General features: G+C 39.0%; 1 protein-coding gene across 1 annotated transcript; it reads left to right on the forward strand.

The window, feature by feature from the left end:
- Positions 1-593: 593 nt before the first annotated feature.
- IL18RAP (interleukin 18 receptor accessory protein) lies at positions 594-12,023 on the forward strand (the record flags this gene model as incomplete). The annotated part of the gene is made up of 8 exons (XM_053455988.1): positions 594-740; positions 1,586-1,760; positions 2,638-2,706; positions 3,329-3,452; positions 4,784-4,938; positions 6,857-7,000; positions 7,611-7,790; positions 11,320-12,023. Coding segments are annotated over 8 exons (1,305 nt in total), but the record flags the coding sequence as incomplete, so codon positions are not given.
- Positions 12,024-19,588: the final 7,565 nt, after the last annotated feature.

A 19,588-nucleotide genomic window follows, 5' to 3' on the forward strand; every position in this document is an offset into this window, starting at 1 on the left:
AAAAGCAGTTGCTTTTGTGTGTTCCTGAAAAACATAAATGTGAATACCCACACACACTATGGACAGTTTTCAGTAAGAATAATTTACCTATGTAATTTATCTGTGTAGAAACTACAATTTTTAACAGGGTTAATTATCAGTATATTTTCTGTCAAACATTAGTATTATTTATTTACTTTTCCCATTTTGATTTTAGATTTTCCACATTGTTTGAACGACAGTCCAAGTTTCAGATATCAGGCATTTACCGAAGAGATATTTTTTTTTACGTGTGTTACTCCATCCGTTGAACCACAGTATATTTACAACAAGTCATCATTTCACAAAAACAAGATTTCCTGGTTCTTTCAAAACGAGCATGGGGACCTGAATGAAATTCAAACCAACAATGCCTCATCTATAAGGAAGGATGGAAAAGTACTTTGGTTTTTACCAATAGTAAAACAAAACTCTGGAATTTATATTTGCAAGTAAGTGCTTACAAGTAAAAAACAATCTAATATAAAACTGTAAAAAAATTCTACATGAGGGTAGAATCATAAAATGTGATTATTTTTGTTAAATAATACAGGACAGAAAATATTTGCTTAAAAATAAGTATTGATGTCAAAGGAAAAGAAAACTGTGTGAATTATGGACCACAAACCCTCTTTTTTATCATCACTACAAAGGGAACCATTTCCTGTCCTTCATTGAGTTGTCACAAAGGTCTTACTATGTCAAATGTTGCATGGTACAAGGTGAGTTTATTCAAAAATGGCTTCATTGAGAACAGCTATATTGAGAATATGAAATTTTAATATCAAGTCATTCAATGACACGTGGCCAGTGCTTTAAAAATTGGTCTCGAGACAGTCTGATGCTTCCTACAATATCCACGCATCATTGCCCTGTTATTCAGTAGGAAATCTTCTGGGTCTCAATAGGATCATTCCAAATACAAAGTACCCCAAGGAACTATAAAATTGGTATCCAACCTAATACATCTTTCTAATAGTAGTTATGACAACATGTTCTTTATATGTTGGACTGACATCTTCATATTTGTCTCCAAAATATTAAAAGGCTTTAGGTTTCACAATTGTCTTACTGTTTTTTTGTCAATCCTATGGATTTAATGTTTACTGATTCTGAGGTTCTGTAGCATTTTAGGTTTATTTTGGCCATTCCTATTATATTTAATGATGTCATTTTAATGGTGTGTATACATCTGAAGATGGAGTATATTCCTGTTGTATTACATTAAATTAGGTTGTGTAACATGTGAAAACAGAAGAGTTGCAGTGAGGTCTACTTTAAGGTATACAGTAAAGCTCCATTGATTAACTTAACAGACACTAGCAAATACAGAGATACAATATATCCTTTATACAAATACATAGACAAAAATACCTATACATACAACAAGTCTTGTTATAATTTGTTTAAGCTGTTGGTATTATTGGAAGCATTTGTGTGCGCTAATTTGATTTATTTATTGTGCTAAGTGTCAATAATTATTTAGTTGAATGTCAAACAAAATTCTTAACCGTATGTTTATCTTTAACACTAACTACATAGTGTCCTCTAATTCTTTCATTTTTAGAATGGGAAAAAAGTTATAGTAAGGCATGAAAGACCATCATTGAAATTAACCAACAAGGACATTATTTTGAATACAATCTACGATAAAGACTCAGGACTTTATACATGTGATTATGTTGTTTATACAAATGGAAGCAAAACTACTGTGAGATCCTCTATCAAAGTTGACACTGGTGGTGAGTAGGACTGTGGCTTTGAACTAAGTATGTGTTATAGAGGCGGTGATGCTTCACTGTCTTAGCACAGAGAGTACAGGGGCTGTTGTTTAGGGTATCAATTATTAAAAATGAAGGAAGTGTTTTGATTAGGAATCTGCCACATATCATTGGCATAAATAACATACATTGCACAATAATATAATAGTACGGCACGTAGTAGCATTACCTTCCTCACAGATACAGTGATATACGCACTCATATTCCAGTTACACTGATCTCTTATCTTTACATCACACCAGCAATAAAAGTCTGCCAGGAAGACTAAGTGGGAGTTTATTTCATACCCTTAAATACCCATATTTTCAGGCTGAGGAAAAGCTAAATTTATTTGTCTGTTTATACGTGAATAAAGAGAATTTTTACTGCCTGTTCTGGTGTCAATTGACCTGACTATTTGCGGAGAGACGTGTAGTAAAGCCTGTTTTAGCTGAGGAGTACATTGGTAGGGCGTCGCTTTAAAAAAAGAAAACAAAATGAAGTTCTGGCTCACACATCACCTTGCAACTAAAGTTCCAACTTGCATTTAAATACATTAATTTATGGATTGCCTGCTTTTTTCAACTTTTTTTTCCACGCAAATTTAGCAATGTAATTACAATCCAGTGGTTCCATGTTAATTTCCCATTGAATATGCATATACACAGTGTGTACTGTAACACATAGTAATAAAAAAGACAGTAATGAGCAAACTCTTATTTAAAAATGTGTGGTTTTTATAATGTTTAAAGTTGGGACACATAGCATATATAAAATGTTACTGAGTAGAAATTCAGCTTAATGTATTAATTTCTATTTGAAAAATAATTAAATGGCAATGTATTCTTTTATATTGCAGCCAATAACACTCGCTATGCTCCTAATATTTTACAACCCAAAAATGGCAGTCATATTGAAGCCGAGCTTGGTAAGGATTACGGTTTGACTTACAGTTTCATTGCTTTCATTTTTATTTTTTTTACTAATATGCATTTTACTGCAAGACCAAGCATTTTTGTTTGTACTATGCCTTAACAGCACAGTCCTCCATTGATTTTAAAGCTCCCTGGGCCAGTCAGGAGCGATCAAAGAAAGTCTTATAACATAATTAAACAATGCTTCTTCACATACTAGCTAGAGTTTAGCTTTACTATTAGTGACATATGCAGTGGGAAAGGGGCTTTTGTATCAGGACTGTACAAAAATCTAAAAATACAGAAGATTACTTCACCTATCATACGAGTATCTAAGAAATTAGTTTAGGTATGAGGAGTCGCTTTCAATTATCATGCTGTATTTGCCCTTTTCCCCTCTCACCAGCTGTTTGCCCTGCCATTTGTTATACCAGTGCTGGCTTGGAGAACGTCACAATGAAGTCTAAAGAAAAAACCTCTGCACATGCGCTTTTAATTTTTAATGGGAAATCTTTCCTGACACTAATTGGTTGCTGCAAGCAGCCAAACAGCAGCAATAACTGATGGAGAGAGCTGCAGCTTCTTCATAAGGCATACAACTATAATGCATATTATCTCTTATTTGTGTTTCTTCAGGAAACCCTCTTCAACTTACATGTAGAGTACGCTTTGGCTATGAGCAGAACTTTAAGCCACATATAAAATGGACAAGCCAGCATCCCCAATCCAAAGAAAAGCTCATTGAACAAACACAAAATTGGTAAGAAAAAACAGTATAATATATATATATATATATGTAAACAAGTTTGTTCTTTGGAGTCCTTGATATGAGTGTTGTATTTTGTCTTTCATTTTGTTTCGTGTTTTATTTCACTGAGTAAACAGCGAACATGAATCATGAACCGCATCATAAAATGGGCTCAACTCTGTATGTTAAGAATGTTAATATTTATAGTAACTGTGATCGCATAAAGGTCATTAGCATCTGTCTGAATTGATGGATTACAAAATTATCTTTCACAATAGTTGCATCAGTTGCAAAGATACTGGATGAGAATTACACTGAAATAAAAGGAAAATGTCAGTGCCATAATATACATACATAATTATCAACACACATTATATCCCTCAGCATACCATATGTCTAAGAGCTAGAATAAATACTTATAAATTGCTAAATGATTTGATGTTTATTTGGTCTTGGAAGTCTTTGTCCCTTACATTAAGCTGATAAAAAATATTAACATTTATATATCAGACAAAGCAGTTGTCTGACTACCATACCTGGGAACTTTCCAGAGCTCTGCTTCTTCTAGGATAGTTATCTGTAGACAAGGGTAGGGATAGCCCCAGGTTTGCCTTAGGTGGGTTGGGAAAGGTGTAGGTCCCCTGCCCCTGTGGAGATATGGTGTAACTACAAGTGTTCATGTTCTTGCTGGTCTTGAATGTAAAAGCTCTGAACACTTGTAGGCAATGGTTACTAAAATACCTTTACCTGCCCGGCCCTTTAACTGGCTATGTACTGTGTTCTGCTTTCTAAGAGGCATGTACTCTACAATGTCTCAATAGTTAAAAGTGTACTTGCATGGGTAAGCTTCTTACTGTTCCTGGGCTCTACTACAACCAACTGGGCACCTTGGACCTGAAAAATGTGAATTGGGTGTGGAGTAAGTCCACTCCCCTGCCTAAAGACATTGTAGTATGAACAAGAGACCTAGCAAAGGTCGTGATGTTGGTAAAATTCGGAGCATTCATTGGGTATGCTGATGATGCTTGCTTTTTAATCAATATAGTTATTTCACATGCTAGGAAACACAAGGTACACTTCCTGCTCTTTTACCTGTAACTTGTTGGAATCTCATGAATAAAACATTTAAAATAATATTTTGGATCACAGTCCTATTTTTAAGCGTTTTTATTTTCTTTCTTTTAAGTAAATGGAGGGAAACAATGCTTTCTTAGTGACACTGTAAGGGGATTCCGGGATTTAGTTTCTTTGTAGTAAATTATGTATAAATTAATCGAATTTGTTAACTTGTTTGTGGAACTGGTCTATGTGCTTTCTCTGAATATTCCTTTATTCTCTTGAAGTAACAATGAAAAAGATGTTGTGGGCACTCACTGTGTCCTGACAACGACTCTGGATGAAATAACGTCAAAGGATCTGAATGCTGTTTATCGTTGCTATGCTCAGAATTTAGTTGGAAATGCAATAGCACAGATTACTCTACTAAGAAAACAAACAGGTACAACAGTATGCACAAAACACAATAAAATGGCTTATTTCATACCTTGCAAAAGTTCACATGATTAAACAAGGGCATTTTCCTCCCCTGATGTCCCTCTTTTCAAGGAGCTCAGAGCATTTTTAATATTTTTATTAATTATATTACAGCAGGTCTAGATGGTAAAGTATGTCTTTTTTGCATATGATACAAAGAATTGCAACAAGATAGACCTTCTGGGTGGAATATGTCAATTGGCAAATAATTTAAATACATTAGTAGAATGTTTAAGAGTGTGGCAGCTGCAGTTTAATGTTGATAAGTGTAAAATAATGCACTTGGGACATAAAAATACCAAAGAGGAATATATCATTGGGGAACTGTGACAATGGAGGGACTTAGAAGTAATAATTTTTGATGACTTAAAGGTAAGCAGACAATGCAACGTGGGAAAAGGCAAGCAGAAAGATATAGATACATTAAGGAGAGTTCAGAGTAGGGCTTTAAAAAGGTAAGGGGTTTGAAGGATAAGATTATCAGGAAAGACTAAGGGATTTTAGTATGAAAAGCTTGGAAGAAAAGCTAGAGAGCATATATAATAGAAACTTTTAAACACTTAAGGGTATATAACAAACCATATCATGAATGAAGTAGCGTCCAGTGTTCGGTACCTCTTTACAAATAAAACAAGAGACACTTCTTTATTTCAAAAATTTTATTAATCGTCAGATGGAATTATTTGTCCGCGGTGCGGACTAAAATAACTACAGCACCGCGACACTCAACCTTTATTAATGTTTTACAAAGTGTCAAATATTAACACAACACATTTTGACACAATATATCAATATTTATCGTCAAAATGAAAGCAAACATATAACCAATTGTAACCAATTAAAAACCAAATAAGTAACCTGCTGGTATGGGCGTAACCACCTGTATCCCTGCTGGAACTGCTGGCGTCCCCTAGCGCAGCAGTCACATGACCATACGATTCACAGGGGCGCATGCCCCTGGAGTGTCCTGCACTTATACCTCTGTGCACCAGAAGTAACCATACCTAGATGGTTAACTCCTGCACCGTACCAGCTTAAAAAACCTGAGTACCCGGCAAAGGCCGAAAATGAGGGGAGGGATGGGCGGGAAAATTCACTTTAAAATAATTGCCCCTGTAGTGAAAAGACCCTTCCTTTTATACCCCTCAGGGAGGCTAATTACCCCCTCCTCTCTGGCCCTGCACGTGCCACTAATTCTTAACACTTTCAGTGCCAAAATTTTGCCTAGTCATGCCTTAACCCCTTAACCAGGCTTGACCATGGGTACCTCGTCCGCACTACATTCATGGGGCCCCTCTGTCCAATTCTTTCCCTCCGGGGCTGTTCTGGAAAAGGGTATTTGAAAGGAAGAGACTGATAGGGGACTGACAGGGGTTTGAATACCTAGTATCGGGAAAAATGGGCAGACTAGAGGGACCCAAGGGTTCTTATCTGCCAAACTTGAAATACAAATGTAGCAAAATATTGCAACTACTCTGGTCCTGTAGGTGTTGAGTAACCCAGCTCCATAAGGTGTTCAGCTAAATGCCCTTAAAATGATTACACTAGTGTTAAATACATTTACTTTTGTATTGTAAATATTGTCAGCATACTGCCTCCACCTACTGTACAAACTAGTGTATTTCCATTTTTGTTTTTGATTTTTTTCTTTCAAACTCTGCCTCACATATCATGATGATTTATACATTCTTTGTTCTAATTTGTTATTGCCTGTTGTCTTATGCAGCAAGATAGCATTGCCAATTATACTATAATTATGTTTAGATTCATATTTGTTTTCTCTTAGGTCTCTCACTACAATGCTCTTTGACCACAACCACCCACAGGAAAGTGCAAAAATTCTAAACTGTTTTTTTTCCCCATTAATTCTTTTGTCTGAGCAGATAGAGTATTCTTTGTGTATGTACTATCTATATCCGTGACACTTCTTCTGTGTGCGCTAGCCGGCAGTGGGATGCTGTATTTATACTGGATTGAGATTGTGCTGCTTTATCGAAACCACTATGCAAAGGATGAGACTATTAGAGGTAAATTCTGCAGATCTACAAAACAAGATATACAGGGATGGCGCTAATACCTTAAGCAGCCACACTGGTCTAAGGGTCACCTTATAGGTAGGGGATTAAATAAGACTGCTTAGTTCAAAACAGGAAAAACTGGCCTCAACACAACATATTTGTATCAAGAAAGGTGTAAGCACCCATAGGAGGATGGGGTGTAACCCCTTTAATGCTGGAGTGATATGTTTTAACCCCTTTAATGCTGGAGTACAAAACTTCTACAGCTCTTTAATGCTGGAGTGGAAAATGGGTGTCAATCCCTTTAATTCCAGCGTTGAGCCTTTCTTTGGAACATACAGCTTTGTATTCCTCTTGGTAGATAATACTTAATTCCACAGTACAACATTTCTGTGTATGTGCTTATCTGTGTCCTATATGCATGTGATTAGCTGTATGTTTTCCCTACCATTCTGTTGATTTATATGCAATTCCTATTAAAAATATCTAATTAGACTCCTCCCTTACTATTGCAGATTGATTAATGATAGTACTACCCAGAAAATACTGCTAGTTGAATCATACGGTACTTATTCACGCATACTGGCAAAGTTGTAAACATATGTACTTGTTTTTGTAGATTCCAAAGAATTTGATGCTTTCATTTCATATGCAAAGCAGAGCTCTGAAACTCATGCATTGACTTGTGGAGACAGCTTTGATGAAGAAAAATTTGCAACTCAAGTGTTGCCGAGCGTACTAGAGGACAAATATAATTACAAGCTCTGTATCCTTGATAGAGACATTCTGCCAGGAGGAGGTGAGGGGTTGTTGAGGGTTTTTGTTCCAAATAAGTAGAACAAACATATGTTATATTTAATATTTAGATTCAATATGTTTATGGTGAGCAATACATGCTCAAAGCTTTATATGAACTAGAGGGTGCATGCAACTGTGGACGCACATGTTGCAGGAGCTTAGAAATCATTAAGTGGCATACATTGTGTTTATATGTCCCAGGCAGCCTCACCAAAGTAGGGTGACCACATTTTTTTTCTGCCATTCAGGGACACACTATGAAGCGCATGAGATTACACATACAGATGTATATATATATATATATATATATATATATATATATATAGACCATATTTGCTTGATTATAAGACAAGGGTTTTTTTTTAGAGCCAATGCCCCTCGTCTTATATGTGAGGTTGTCTTATAATCGAACCTCAAATAGAGGTCTGACTATAAGACTAAGATCCAGATCCCTCACAGCACTGCAGGGGACCTGCATCACCCAGTAGACACCAGGGAGTCTGAAGCACGGGGGGAAAGACTAGGGATGCATTGGTAAGTTGGGGGGGGGGGTGGAGTGGCATATTAGGGGTATAAGGCATTTTTGGGGGCAGAGTGGCATATAGCGGGGTATAACACATTTCTGGGGCTAGTCTTATATTAAGGCTTTTTTCCCCCTAAATTAATATTCAAATTTTGGGGGGTTGTCTTATAATCAAGCAAATGCGATATATATACTGATTCACATATATATATACACCTTCACATACGCATAAATACTAAATATATCTCACACACTGATTCACCTATACTATTATATATTAATTATTACAAAGCCTTGGAAACCATGTTGATTTCAGATTTAATAATAAACATACAAGCATTACAGACATGAGTTTGTATGTGTGGCTGTGTTTGTTTGTGTGACTGTGTGTGTAATGTTTGGTAATAGAGGAGTTAATTCTCTGAATCTGCTCATGTCTGGTAATAGAGGGGTTAATACTCTGAATCTGCTCATGTCTGTAATGATTGTACACATTATGTAGTTATAAATGCATATATATGTTAGACATGCATTTTTAACTACATAATATGCACTTATCTCTTTGAAGTAAAGACCATGATTGAAATATGATTTCAAAATAACAGCTGAACTGGCAGTTTCATTCTTTCATATTAGACCCTGCTGACAATATATATTAATATTAGCTCCTGCTGCCAATATATATAAATATTAGACCCTGCTTACAATATATATATATATATATATAAATATTAGATCCTGCAGACAATATATATATATATATATATATATATATATATATATATATTAGATCTTGCTGCCAATACATTTTACATTGAAAAAAAACGGGACCCTACGCAAGCATTTCCTTGGGCCCCGCTTCACACTCCCTAGTATGCAATCACTCAGTGCAGTCTTCCCTCCTTCTGACCCTACCGTGACATTGAGAGGTCCTCTTCCCCGTAATCATCCCCAGAGTCCCTTTGTCCCCTCATACCTCTCTTTTACTTGGTATGTAACTACTCCCTGTAGTTCAGGTATAAATCAAATGAACATCACATAAAACAGCACTTGCATGAATAGATCAACTAAATATGACATACAATTATTATACAATAATAATGTATGGAAACATAGCATTGCAGGTATAGATCAACAGAACACACAAACCCAGCATTGCAGGGTTTAGATCAAATAAACAAATGGAAACAGCACTGCAGGTATTGATCAATTGAATAAGACATACAGTCCCTGTATTTGCAGGTATGCATAAATAATGTATGGAAACATAGCATAGCAGATATGGATCAGCAAAATAACACACAACCCCAACATTGCAGGTATAGATCAATTGGAATTCACATAAAAACTCAGCATTAAAGGTATAGCTAAAACCACCTACATTACAGGCATAGATCACATGTTGCAAACCGCAAAGCCAGGCCTGGCGGCCACACTGCCCACATAGAACCTGACCATCACCCAAATTACACCCATAGGACTTGCCATCTTTGTCCCCAAATAGTATAGCATTAGTCAACTTTGTCCACAAACAGCCCGTCCTATGCAATATTTGTCCCATAAACACACTGCCTGTGCCATCTTAGACCCCAAGACTTAAACACCCTGCTTGTGCCATCTTTGCCTTTCTACAAATCAATTATAAATCTGTGATACAACACGAACACTTATACAGTCACTCACTAATTCACACTTTCATTCACATGATTCATTATCTACACATTAATTCTTTAATTATCTCACTCATTCAGACATTGCATCCACACATTAATTCTTTAATGCTCTCGCTCATTCACACAATGCATCTACACATTAATTCATTCTCTCACTCATTCTCACTCTTTATTTATTTCAATATTTTTACTACCCCCTTTCTCACTAGCTACCTCTCCCCCCTTTTCTCACTATCTTATCTACCTCCTCCCCCTCTCACTATCTACCTCCTCTTCTCATTATCTACCCTCTCCCCCTTTGTAGTTTACTTACGTTGCAAAAGTCCTGTGGTGGGAACGCAAGGCCTCTGTCTCGCTGCTCTGCTGTGCACCGCACCACACTGCTAAGCGCCGGTACATGACGTTTCAATTGGGGGACACTGATTGAGGCTGCCCAGGCCCCGGGACTTAAAGGCCAGAGAAGCTCCCTGCCGGCGACCAATAGAGACGCTCACACGGACCTTTAACTGCTGGAGTGGGGAGGCCATCTATTGATCGCCAGCAGGGAGCTCGTCTGACATCAACCAATGAAGAGCAGCTGTCCTTCATTGGTTAATGGCAGATCAGGCCCTTGCCGGTGACCAATAGAGTTGCTTGCACGCACCTTTAAAATCCTGGTGCCAAAGCTGCTGCGTACGGGTTACCTCGTTAATACGAAGCATGTACACGAATATTCACCCGAACCAAACACAGGAATGTTACTGTGTGTTCCTTCATGGAATACGAAGATTGTTTTCCCCATGAAGACGAACACGAAGAGTTGGCCGGCGCCAAGGTCTAATTAAAACTAATATTATAAAAGGAATAACCCCTACTAATCCCTATGTATATATACAAATTAGAAGCAAAATTAGAAGGGAGTCTACCCCTTACTGTATTTAGACAGATTTGGTGATAGCAGATTTGAAAGAAATAAAAAATTGCAACAACATTTGTGATCAATATAAAAATGCAATTAAAACAACCATTAAACAAATAAATAGTTCAAATAAAAATACATACTGTACAGATATTATGGTCCGGACTTGGAACAACAACGAACACTCAGCTAAACACCATTGGATGCATTATAGTGATCCCAAATTTTGGGTTGCAATTTTGGATTTCTTTAAAATCAGAGCACTGTCAACTTTTTTCATAAGTTGTCTTAACATATGTTAATTATATTGTTAGTTTTGAATTTTGTCAATTTCAATGTTATTAATTTTCACTCTCCTCTATTGTCATAGTAGTATAAGTAAAATGTAATGTAATTAATATTTTATCCATATTTGCATTTGTTTTTAAATTTGCAGCTTATATTGAAGATGTTGTTGAAATCATAAAGAGGAGCAGACGAGTCATTTTCATTCTTTCTCAGGAATACCTCAGTGGGCCAAGCTTGTTTGAGTTACAAGCAGCTGTTACCTGCTGTTTAGAAGAGCCACTGAAGTTAATTCTTATTAAATATAAGCCATATAAAGTACCAGAGACCTTGCCAAATGTTGTCAAGAAAGCCCTAAATGCTCTACCTGTGGTCCATCGGAAACCGGGATCTGATGCTTCTTTTTATGACACTAAGTTTTGGAATAAGATCAGGTATTATATGCCAGTGAAAAAATCCTAATAACCAGAAAGCAGATGATTCAACTACCAAGAAATCCATTTCAATGTTCTAGAAAATAAATTAGTTAACATGACAAAAGTCAATTGAAAAAAGACTATTAGGTTTTCTTTACAACTCAACTCTAGTAGCATCATGCATCAAGAAAGAGGAATACAAAGCTGTATGTTCCAAAGAAAAGCTTAATGTAATCAAGGGAGGAGAACAGTTGGAAAAACAGCACAAGTCCATCAAGTTCAACCCTGCCATCCATCGTTTTTCGGTAGTACAAAAGGTGTTTTTAAATAGAAATAAGGACGTGGACAGATGCACTAATGAGAAGAATAACCATGTCTTGACCAATATTATTTATAAACTCATCAAGTTATTACTGATATAGACACTATGTGAGCAATAATCCTGTATGGTAATGTGAAAGGTGTGTATTTAGGACCCAGAGTGTTACAGTTTTGTACTGATAGTGGGAAAATACAGCCCCAGGGGAGTATAGTATAGTTTTTTTTATACTTTTTTTTCTGTGTATTTTGGATCCCAGAGGTGAAGTATCCTAATGGGGCGGTTCCGCATCGCACAGACATGGTGGGACTCATGTATCTAATAATTGTTTGGGGCAATTTGTGAACGTAATAAGGGCAACGAAGAGCAGGCTACGCCTAGAGACTGAGAGATTTGTGAGCAGAGCAGGAGGGAGGTTGCTGTCTTTAAGATATCTGTATAAATTTAAGTTTGAAAGCAGACAAGCTGCCCAATGGTTGAGGAAGTGCTCAGATGAGAAAGTATTTCTTTTTATAACTCTGCCATTGAGTGTGGAAATAAAACCTGCTTATCAATCCAGATGTGGCTCCGAGTACTTCCTACTCCAGACACCACATCAGTCTTAGTGATGGTTTGTCACACCTGCTAGAATGTGCCTACCTACATATAGATGCTTTTGGATTGCAATAAATTAAATATATTCAAACCTAACCAATGAGCCTGTAATATTATGGACATCACAGTGAACATAAACATATTATATTCTCAAAATCAATACAGGACACATAGATCGATACTTGAGGAGAAGTAGATGGCTAGATGCATAGAAAAAGATTATGGTAGGATTATGATTGAGTATCTCTGCCTGTTACCTGGGAGGGTTCGATTCCCTGACGTAAAGGTGCCATTTTGTATTTTGTACATTTCTGAAGGCCCCCATCGCCAGATGGCATTCAAAGGAGAGCTACCAAAAAGCTGGTGAAATATCTAATACATCACTTACATAACATACACATTGATATTTGTTTTACTCTTCATTGAGGGGACTGTTTAAAAAAATGGCACAATAGATTAATCTGTTTAATAATGATTATACCTTATTGTAATAACAGCAATGTTATATACTGTGTATGCCATGCTTTTAGCTGTATTTTTTTCTTATCACTTATTTGAAGGAACAGTCTAATCCCAATTTTTAATGCATGTTGAATTTTTTTGGTAGGTCCAAACAACTGGGCAAAAAGTAGTTTAAGAAACCACTGTTGTTATAACCGAGTACCTGAAAATGCAATGCTTATTTGGCTTTACAACAAGTGACTAAACTCTTATTCCTTGCCGACATTAGTACCAGCTTTTTTAAAGGCTTCTACATTAAAGTCCCAGACAAAGAATAATCGATTTATTAATAACCCCAGCTTTAATGCAGCTGTTGTATATGACAATAAGTATGTTGACATCACCCTAATTATTGAGTTTAGGTGTTTCATCCACACCCATTATTAACAGGTGTATAAAATCAAGCTCATAGGCAGCTACTACATAGACAAACATTGGCTGTACAATGGGTCATAGTGTAGAGCTCAGTAACTTTAAAGTCAGTCCCTGACATTTCTGCCCTGCTGGATCTGTCCTGGTCCACTGTCAGGGGGCACATATATATACAGAAAAAATATATATGTATATATATATATTTATAGTGTAACAATATATATATATTTATAGTGTAACAACAGACAGTGAAATATACCCAGTGTGATCTTTGTTCAGGCACATCTGATTAAATCAATAAAAGATGCCACATCAGCGTATGGAGTGAAAAAAATTGCATCCTCTGACTCCAGCTGTCAGGGCCACACTTGCAGGGAGATATTCAACACATTTTATCTGTAACAAAACTGGCTTACTCAGGAGTAAAAAAAGACATCTCTTGTGCACCTCTATATTTCTGCGGATCGGCATTTACCATATATTGCATTTTAAACCTCTTAATCACAGTTCATGCGCCATAAGAACAGTCTCCATACTCAATCTTATATAAACAACTATGTTCTATTACACCAACATAATGAAACACCATAAAACCATTACATAACAATCAAAAAACAAAAAGGATTCTATGGGAAAAAATTTACATTAGTGAATACATACATGACCAACAGAAAAACAAAAAAAACATTTTAGATTTTTTCTATTGTCACTATTTTGGTCAACACTTACTGATTGCACTCTTGATGTTAGAAGCTTTGTAAAGAAAAGGAAAGTAAAATCTCTCTTTTTTTGTTGTACATTTTAATAGTGCCTCCCTATGTATCCAATTCACCTGCTCTAAACTTTCAGCTTATAGTTTTATTGGATAATGTGTTTCTGATAATTTTTTTTCTTAAAATTCCACTTTGTTCCTGAAACTCTTTTTTCCGTAGTGCAATTTCTTTTTATCATAATTTGGGCTTTTGGTATGTTATTTAGCCATCTTGCATACCAACATTTAAAAATGTGAAAGAGGGACACTTTTTTTTTAAAAATCTCGCGGAACTAACAGATACAAGCAATTGCACTTTACAATGTCGCGCTTGCATCACCACTTAAGACACACTTCATTTTTGTCAGCAGTCATGCATATTAAAAATAACCAACACATTGAATTCTCATGAGGCTCAGCCAGACATACTACTTCTATGATGCTGGCTGAGCGTCATGGGAAGTGCAGCTACAGTAAAGCTGCAGATGCTAGCTGTGAACAAAAATTCCCATGATTCTCAGCCAGTCAGGTGTCCACCATAATGCTGGCTGAGCATCATTGGAAGAGTAGTCCACAGCAACAGAGATTTGTTAAATGAAAAAAGGCTAATGTTAGCCTCCCTCCCAGGACCCTTACACACACCTGCCCACAAACACACATATACACATACACTGCCTTTACACACACATATACACTGCCCTTATACACACCTTCCCACAAACACACGTATACACATACACTGCCCTTACACACACATACACTGCCCTAACACACAGACATATACACTGCCCTTACACACACACACACACATATACACGTACACTGCCCTTACACACACATATACACTTCCCTTACTCACACCTGCCCATAAACACACGTATACACATACACTGCCCTTACACACACACATATGCACTGCCCTTACACACACAAATACACTGCCCTTACACACACACATATACACGTACACTGCCCTTACACACACACATACATATACATGTACACTGCTCTTACACACACCTGCCCATAAACACACATATACACTTACACTGCCTTTACACACACACACACATATACACGTACCCTGCCCTTACACACACATATATACACATACTCTGCCCTTACACACACATATATACACATACACTGCCTATACACACACATATACACATACTCTGCCCTTACACACACATATATACACATACACTGCCTATACACACCAGCTAACAAAAACCTATACTGCTCTCACACACACCGGCCCATACACACACACAAGCTTACAAACACATACATACACTGCCCTTACCACCCTTTCTCCCCATCTCTTACCTCTTCCACCATCCTTCTTCCTTGTACCTCCATCCTGTATCCTGTGTGTCACAAACAGGGTAAACAGGTCTGGTAGGAGCCCAGGTGCAGGGGATACAAGGGGTTCCGTCTGTACCCCACAACGCATAATAACTAGAGGGATATAACAGACAGACGCAAAGAAACAAATCACAGGCAGAATACGTTGATATGATCTTTATTGCTGATGATGGTATGAACAACAAATACACGTGGTAAGTCTCTTGGCAGGAAGCCCTCTAGCGGGGCGCACAGCAGGAAGCCCTCTGGATGGGGCAAACAGCTCGGGAACCCGCTAGATGAGGCACTCGGCTCGGGAGCCTGCTGGATGGGGCACTAGGCTTGGGAGCCAGCTGGATGGGGCACTCGGCTTGGGAGCCAGGAACAATTCAGGATCAGGTATGAAGGAAGCCAGGAATAAGTCAGGATCAGATACACAGGAAGCCAATAGCAAGTCAGGATCAGGTACAGGGCCAGAGCAAAACGGTCCACTAACTTCAATGCAAAGGCCCTGGCTGAAGGGCTGGGCACGTTTATATAGGCAGGCTTGATCAGGTGAAAAGGCTCCAGAGTGAGAAGGGCAGCCGCTAGTGGTGACTGAAGGAAATGAGCAGCACAGAGTTTTGAGTATTCCAGGCTGCGATGGATGGAGCCTGACACTGTGGTGGGAGCGCGAGGCCTATCACTTCAGACCTCGCTTTACTACTCTCTCATCACTATGCGCCGGCTATTGCTGCCGAGCACAGGGATGACGTCATATCCCCGTGCTCGGCATTATTTGCCGGCACGTAGTGATTAGGGAGCAGTAAAGCGAGGTCTGAAGTGCTCCTTAATGTTGAAACGACTAGAGGGAGATTGTGATCTTCCAGCTAGTCTACAAGCTGCACCTGCTGATCGGGCGTCTGTGGGCGACCCCCCCCCGGAGCTACACCTGAGGTGAGTATCGCTCTCGCCTCACCCTTCCTCTGCCCCTGCAAAGCGGGACAGAGGAAGGGATAGAGACAGAGACCCAAAATGGGTCATGATCTTGTGTGATGGTAATTAGCAAAATATAATTATTCCCATCAGATGGTTTAGAAAATTTATAAAGCTAAATATAAGTAATAGACCTGACGACAGCGGGAAACACTGCAGATTGAAATTACACAAAACCTTTACTTTTCCTCTCACTGATTTCTGAGCTTAGAAACCACACGAAGACAGCCTCTGCCTCACCGACACCCAGACACACACATCAGGACAGCCTATGCCACACTGACACCTAAAAACACACACTAGAACAGGCTCTGTCACACTGACACCCAAACACACACACACACCAAGACAGGCTCTGCCACACCGACACCCCGCCACACACACACACACACACACACACACACACACACACTGGAACAGCCTCTGCCCCACGGACACCCAGACACAAACACCAGGACAGGCGCCACCACACCGACATCCAGGCACACACACCAGGACAGGCTCTGCCACACCGACACCCAAACACACACACCAGGACAGGCTTTGCCACATCGACACCCAAACACAAAGACAAAATGCTGCCCTGCAGTATGGGGGATGTATATCTGACTAGTTGGTTCCCTTCCATGGGTCTATACATCCCCCATACTGCAGGGCAGCATTTTATCTGGGCTGGTCAGCAATATGTAAAAGTTATGTGTACTGGAAAACATGGCCAATGTGGTCACCCTAATGCCCCCACACCCTTGTGAAGCTAGCCCTACATTGTATATTTATTTCACTATCCAGCCCCCCCTTTAATATTGATTATGTGATGCCCCCAGCCAACACCCCCTTGTGAATTAATGCCGCCATACCCTTGCCCCCTCTTTAGTATCATGTCAGCTCTGGCACCCCAGGTTGAATCCACAGGACCTGCCCAACACTCAGATTGGAAGCATAGGACTTGCCATCTTTGCCCCCAAACATCTTGCCTGTGGCATCATAGCCTCAAACAGCCTCCATGTGGCATCCTAGCCTCAGCCTCCCTGTGCCATGCCCCCCACTTACACATCTATGCTATCACACACATATTCATTCATTTACTCATCCACTCATTCATATACTCATTTACAGATACTTGGTCACTGATTCATATACTCATTTACAGATACTCATTCATTCATATACTCATTCAGAGATACTTATTCATTCCATCATTCATAGATACTCAGGCATACTTATTCATAATCCTCCCCCACCCCCTTACCTGAACTTCAGATCGCTCTGTGACACTTGCAGACTTCTGCAGGGGCCGCTGCTTCCCTCTGCATTGCTCGGACTCTGTGCAAGCAACTTCTCTTGTCCTACCCAGAAGAAGCAGGAACGGAGCAGGGTCATGTGACTGAGATAAATTCCCATGACTCCGCTGGGTTCCTGCTTCCCCTGGGGAGATTCAAGAGATGTTGTTCACATATTGTGTGTGAGCAACGCACGGGTAAGCAGCAGGGCCCCTGCGGAAATGAACATTAATCCGGCCCTGCATGCGGGGACACGTCTGGGAACATTATTTGTCCGGGAATAGTGTCCTCAATCCGGGGACTGTCGCCGGAAACCGGGGACGTCTGGTCACTCTAACTTAAAGCCATCTAAATTTTATAATCTCTTTTGTCCCTGCTCCTAATTCTCCAGCCTGCATCCCTTTGTGCTCTATATAGAAATGCATGCTGGACCAGCCTGGACTTCATTTTAGGAGTACCTGAAGGAAAAGCATCTAAATGATGTTCACTTCCAAGCTAGTTTTTTTTACTGGCCATCTTGACAAACAGCTCTCATACCACTGCAAACCCATGCTTTGCAGAGGCATATGTAAGGTATGGCACCTATGGCTCGTGCCATAGGCGCCATTTGAAAGGGGGGCGCCAGTGAGCTTCTTTTAAATGCTGTCTTCGGCACCCCTCATTCTCCTCCGCGAGGCCTCTACCTCCGTTGCGGTGCCGGCATTTCATGCTGAGCTATATTCCGGTACTCAGCAGTGAAGCAGCGGGCACCGCAGCAGAGCAGGAAGATAGAAGCCTTATGCTCCCGTCGCTGGACCTAAAGGTGAGAGAACTACAAAGGGGAAGAGGGTAGATAGTGAGTAGGGAAAGGAGAGGGAGAGGGGTTAGAAAGTGAGAAAGGGGGGAGAGAGGGTAGAAAGTGATAAGGGAGGGAGAGGGGGTAGAAAGTGAGAAAGGGGGAGAGAGGGTAGAAAGTGATAAGGGAGGGAGAAGATAGTGAGAAAGAGGGAGAGGGGGTAGATATTGAGGAAGAGGGTAGTAGGGAAAGGGGAGGGGCTAGAAAGTGATAAGGGAGGGAGAGGGGGTAGATAGTGAGGAAGAGGGTAGTAAGAATATTGAAATAAGTAAAGAGTGTGAATTAATGTGTGGATGCATTGAGTGAATGAGGGAGAGCATGAGTTAATATGTGGATGAATTGTCTGAATGAGGGAGAGCATGAGTTAATATGCGGATGAATTGTCTGAATGAGGAAGAGCATGAGTTAATATGTGGATGAATTGTCTGAATGAGGGAGAGCATAAGTTAATATGTGGATGAATTGTCTGAATGAGGGAGAGCATGAGTTAATATGTAGATGTATTGTCCTCATTCAGGGAGAGCATGAGTTGTCTGAATGAGGGACAGCATGAGTTAATATGTGGATGAATTGTCTGAATGAGGGAGAGCATAAGTTAATACGTGGATGAACTGTCTGAATGAGGGAGAGCATGAGTTAATATGTGGATGAATTGTCTGCATGTCCTGACTACCCATTGTATAGCGCTATGGAATTTGATGACGCTATATATAAAACAATAAATTATAATAATAATAATTTAAACCTATAATTACCAGTTACGTTTTCCATTTCTTGCATCGTTATTTGCTTTCGAAGCAAGTAACATAATGGTGTTATTCACAGTGAGCAGTATTCAGCTTTAAATTAATCATTGTTCACTTCTATGGAATTATATGCATTAAATTTATCAAGGGAAAATCTGGAGGAATACTGATGCAAAGGTCTACTATAGCTAGCTAATTCTCAGTTTTGTTGTTTTACTCCATAAATCCTGAGTTTCATTTAAAAAAATGTTCTTTGATAGATTTCATAATACTCAATAAGATCT

The sequence above is a fragment of the Spea bombifrons genome, chromosome 2 (assembly GCF_027358695.1).
Source record: "Spea bombifrons isolate aSpeBom1 chromosome 2, aSpeBom1.2.pri, whole genome shotgun sequence".
In the NCBI taxonomy this organism is placed as follows: Eukaryota; Metazoa; Chordata; class Amphibia; order Anura; family Pelobatidae; genus Spea; species Spea bombifrons.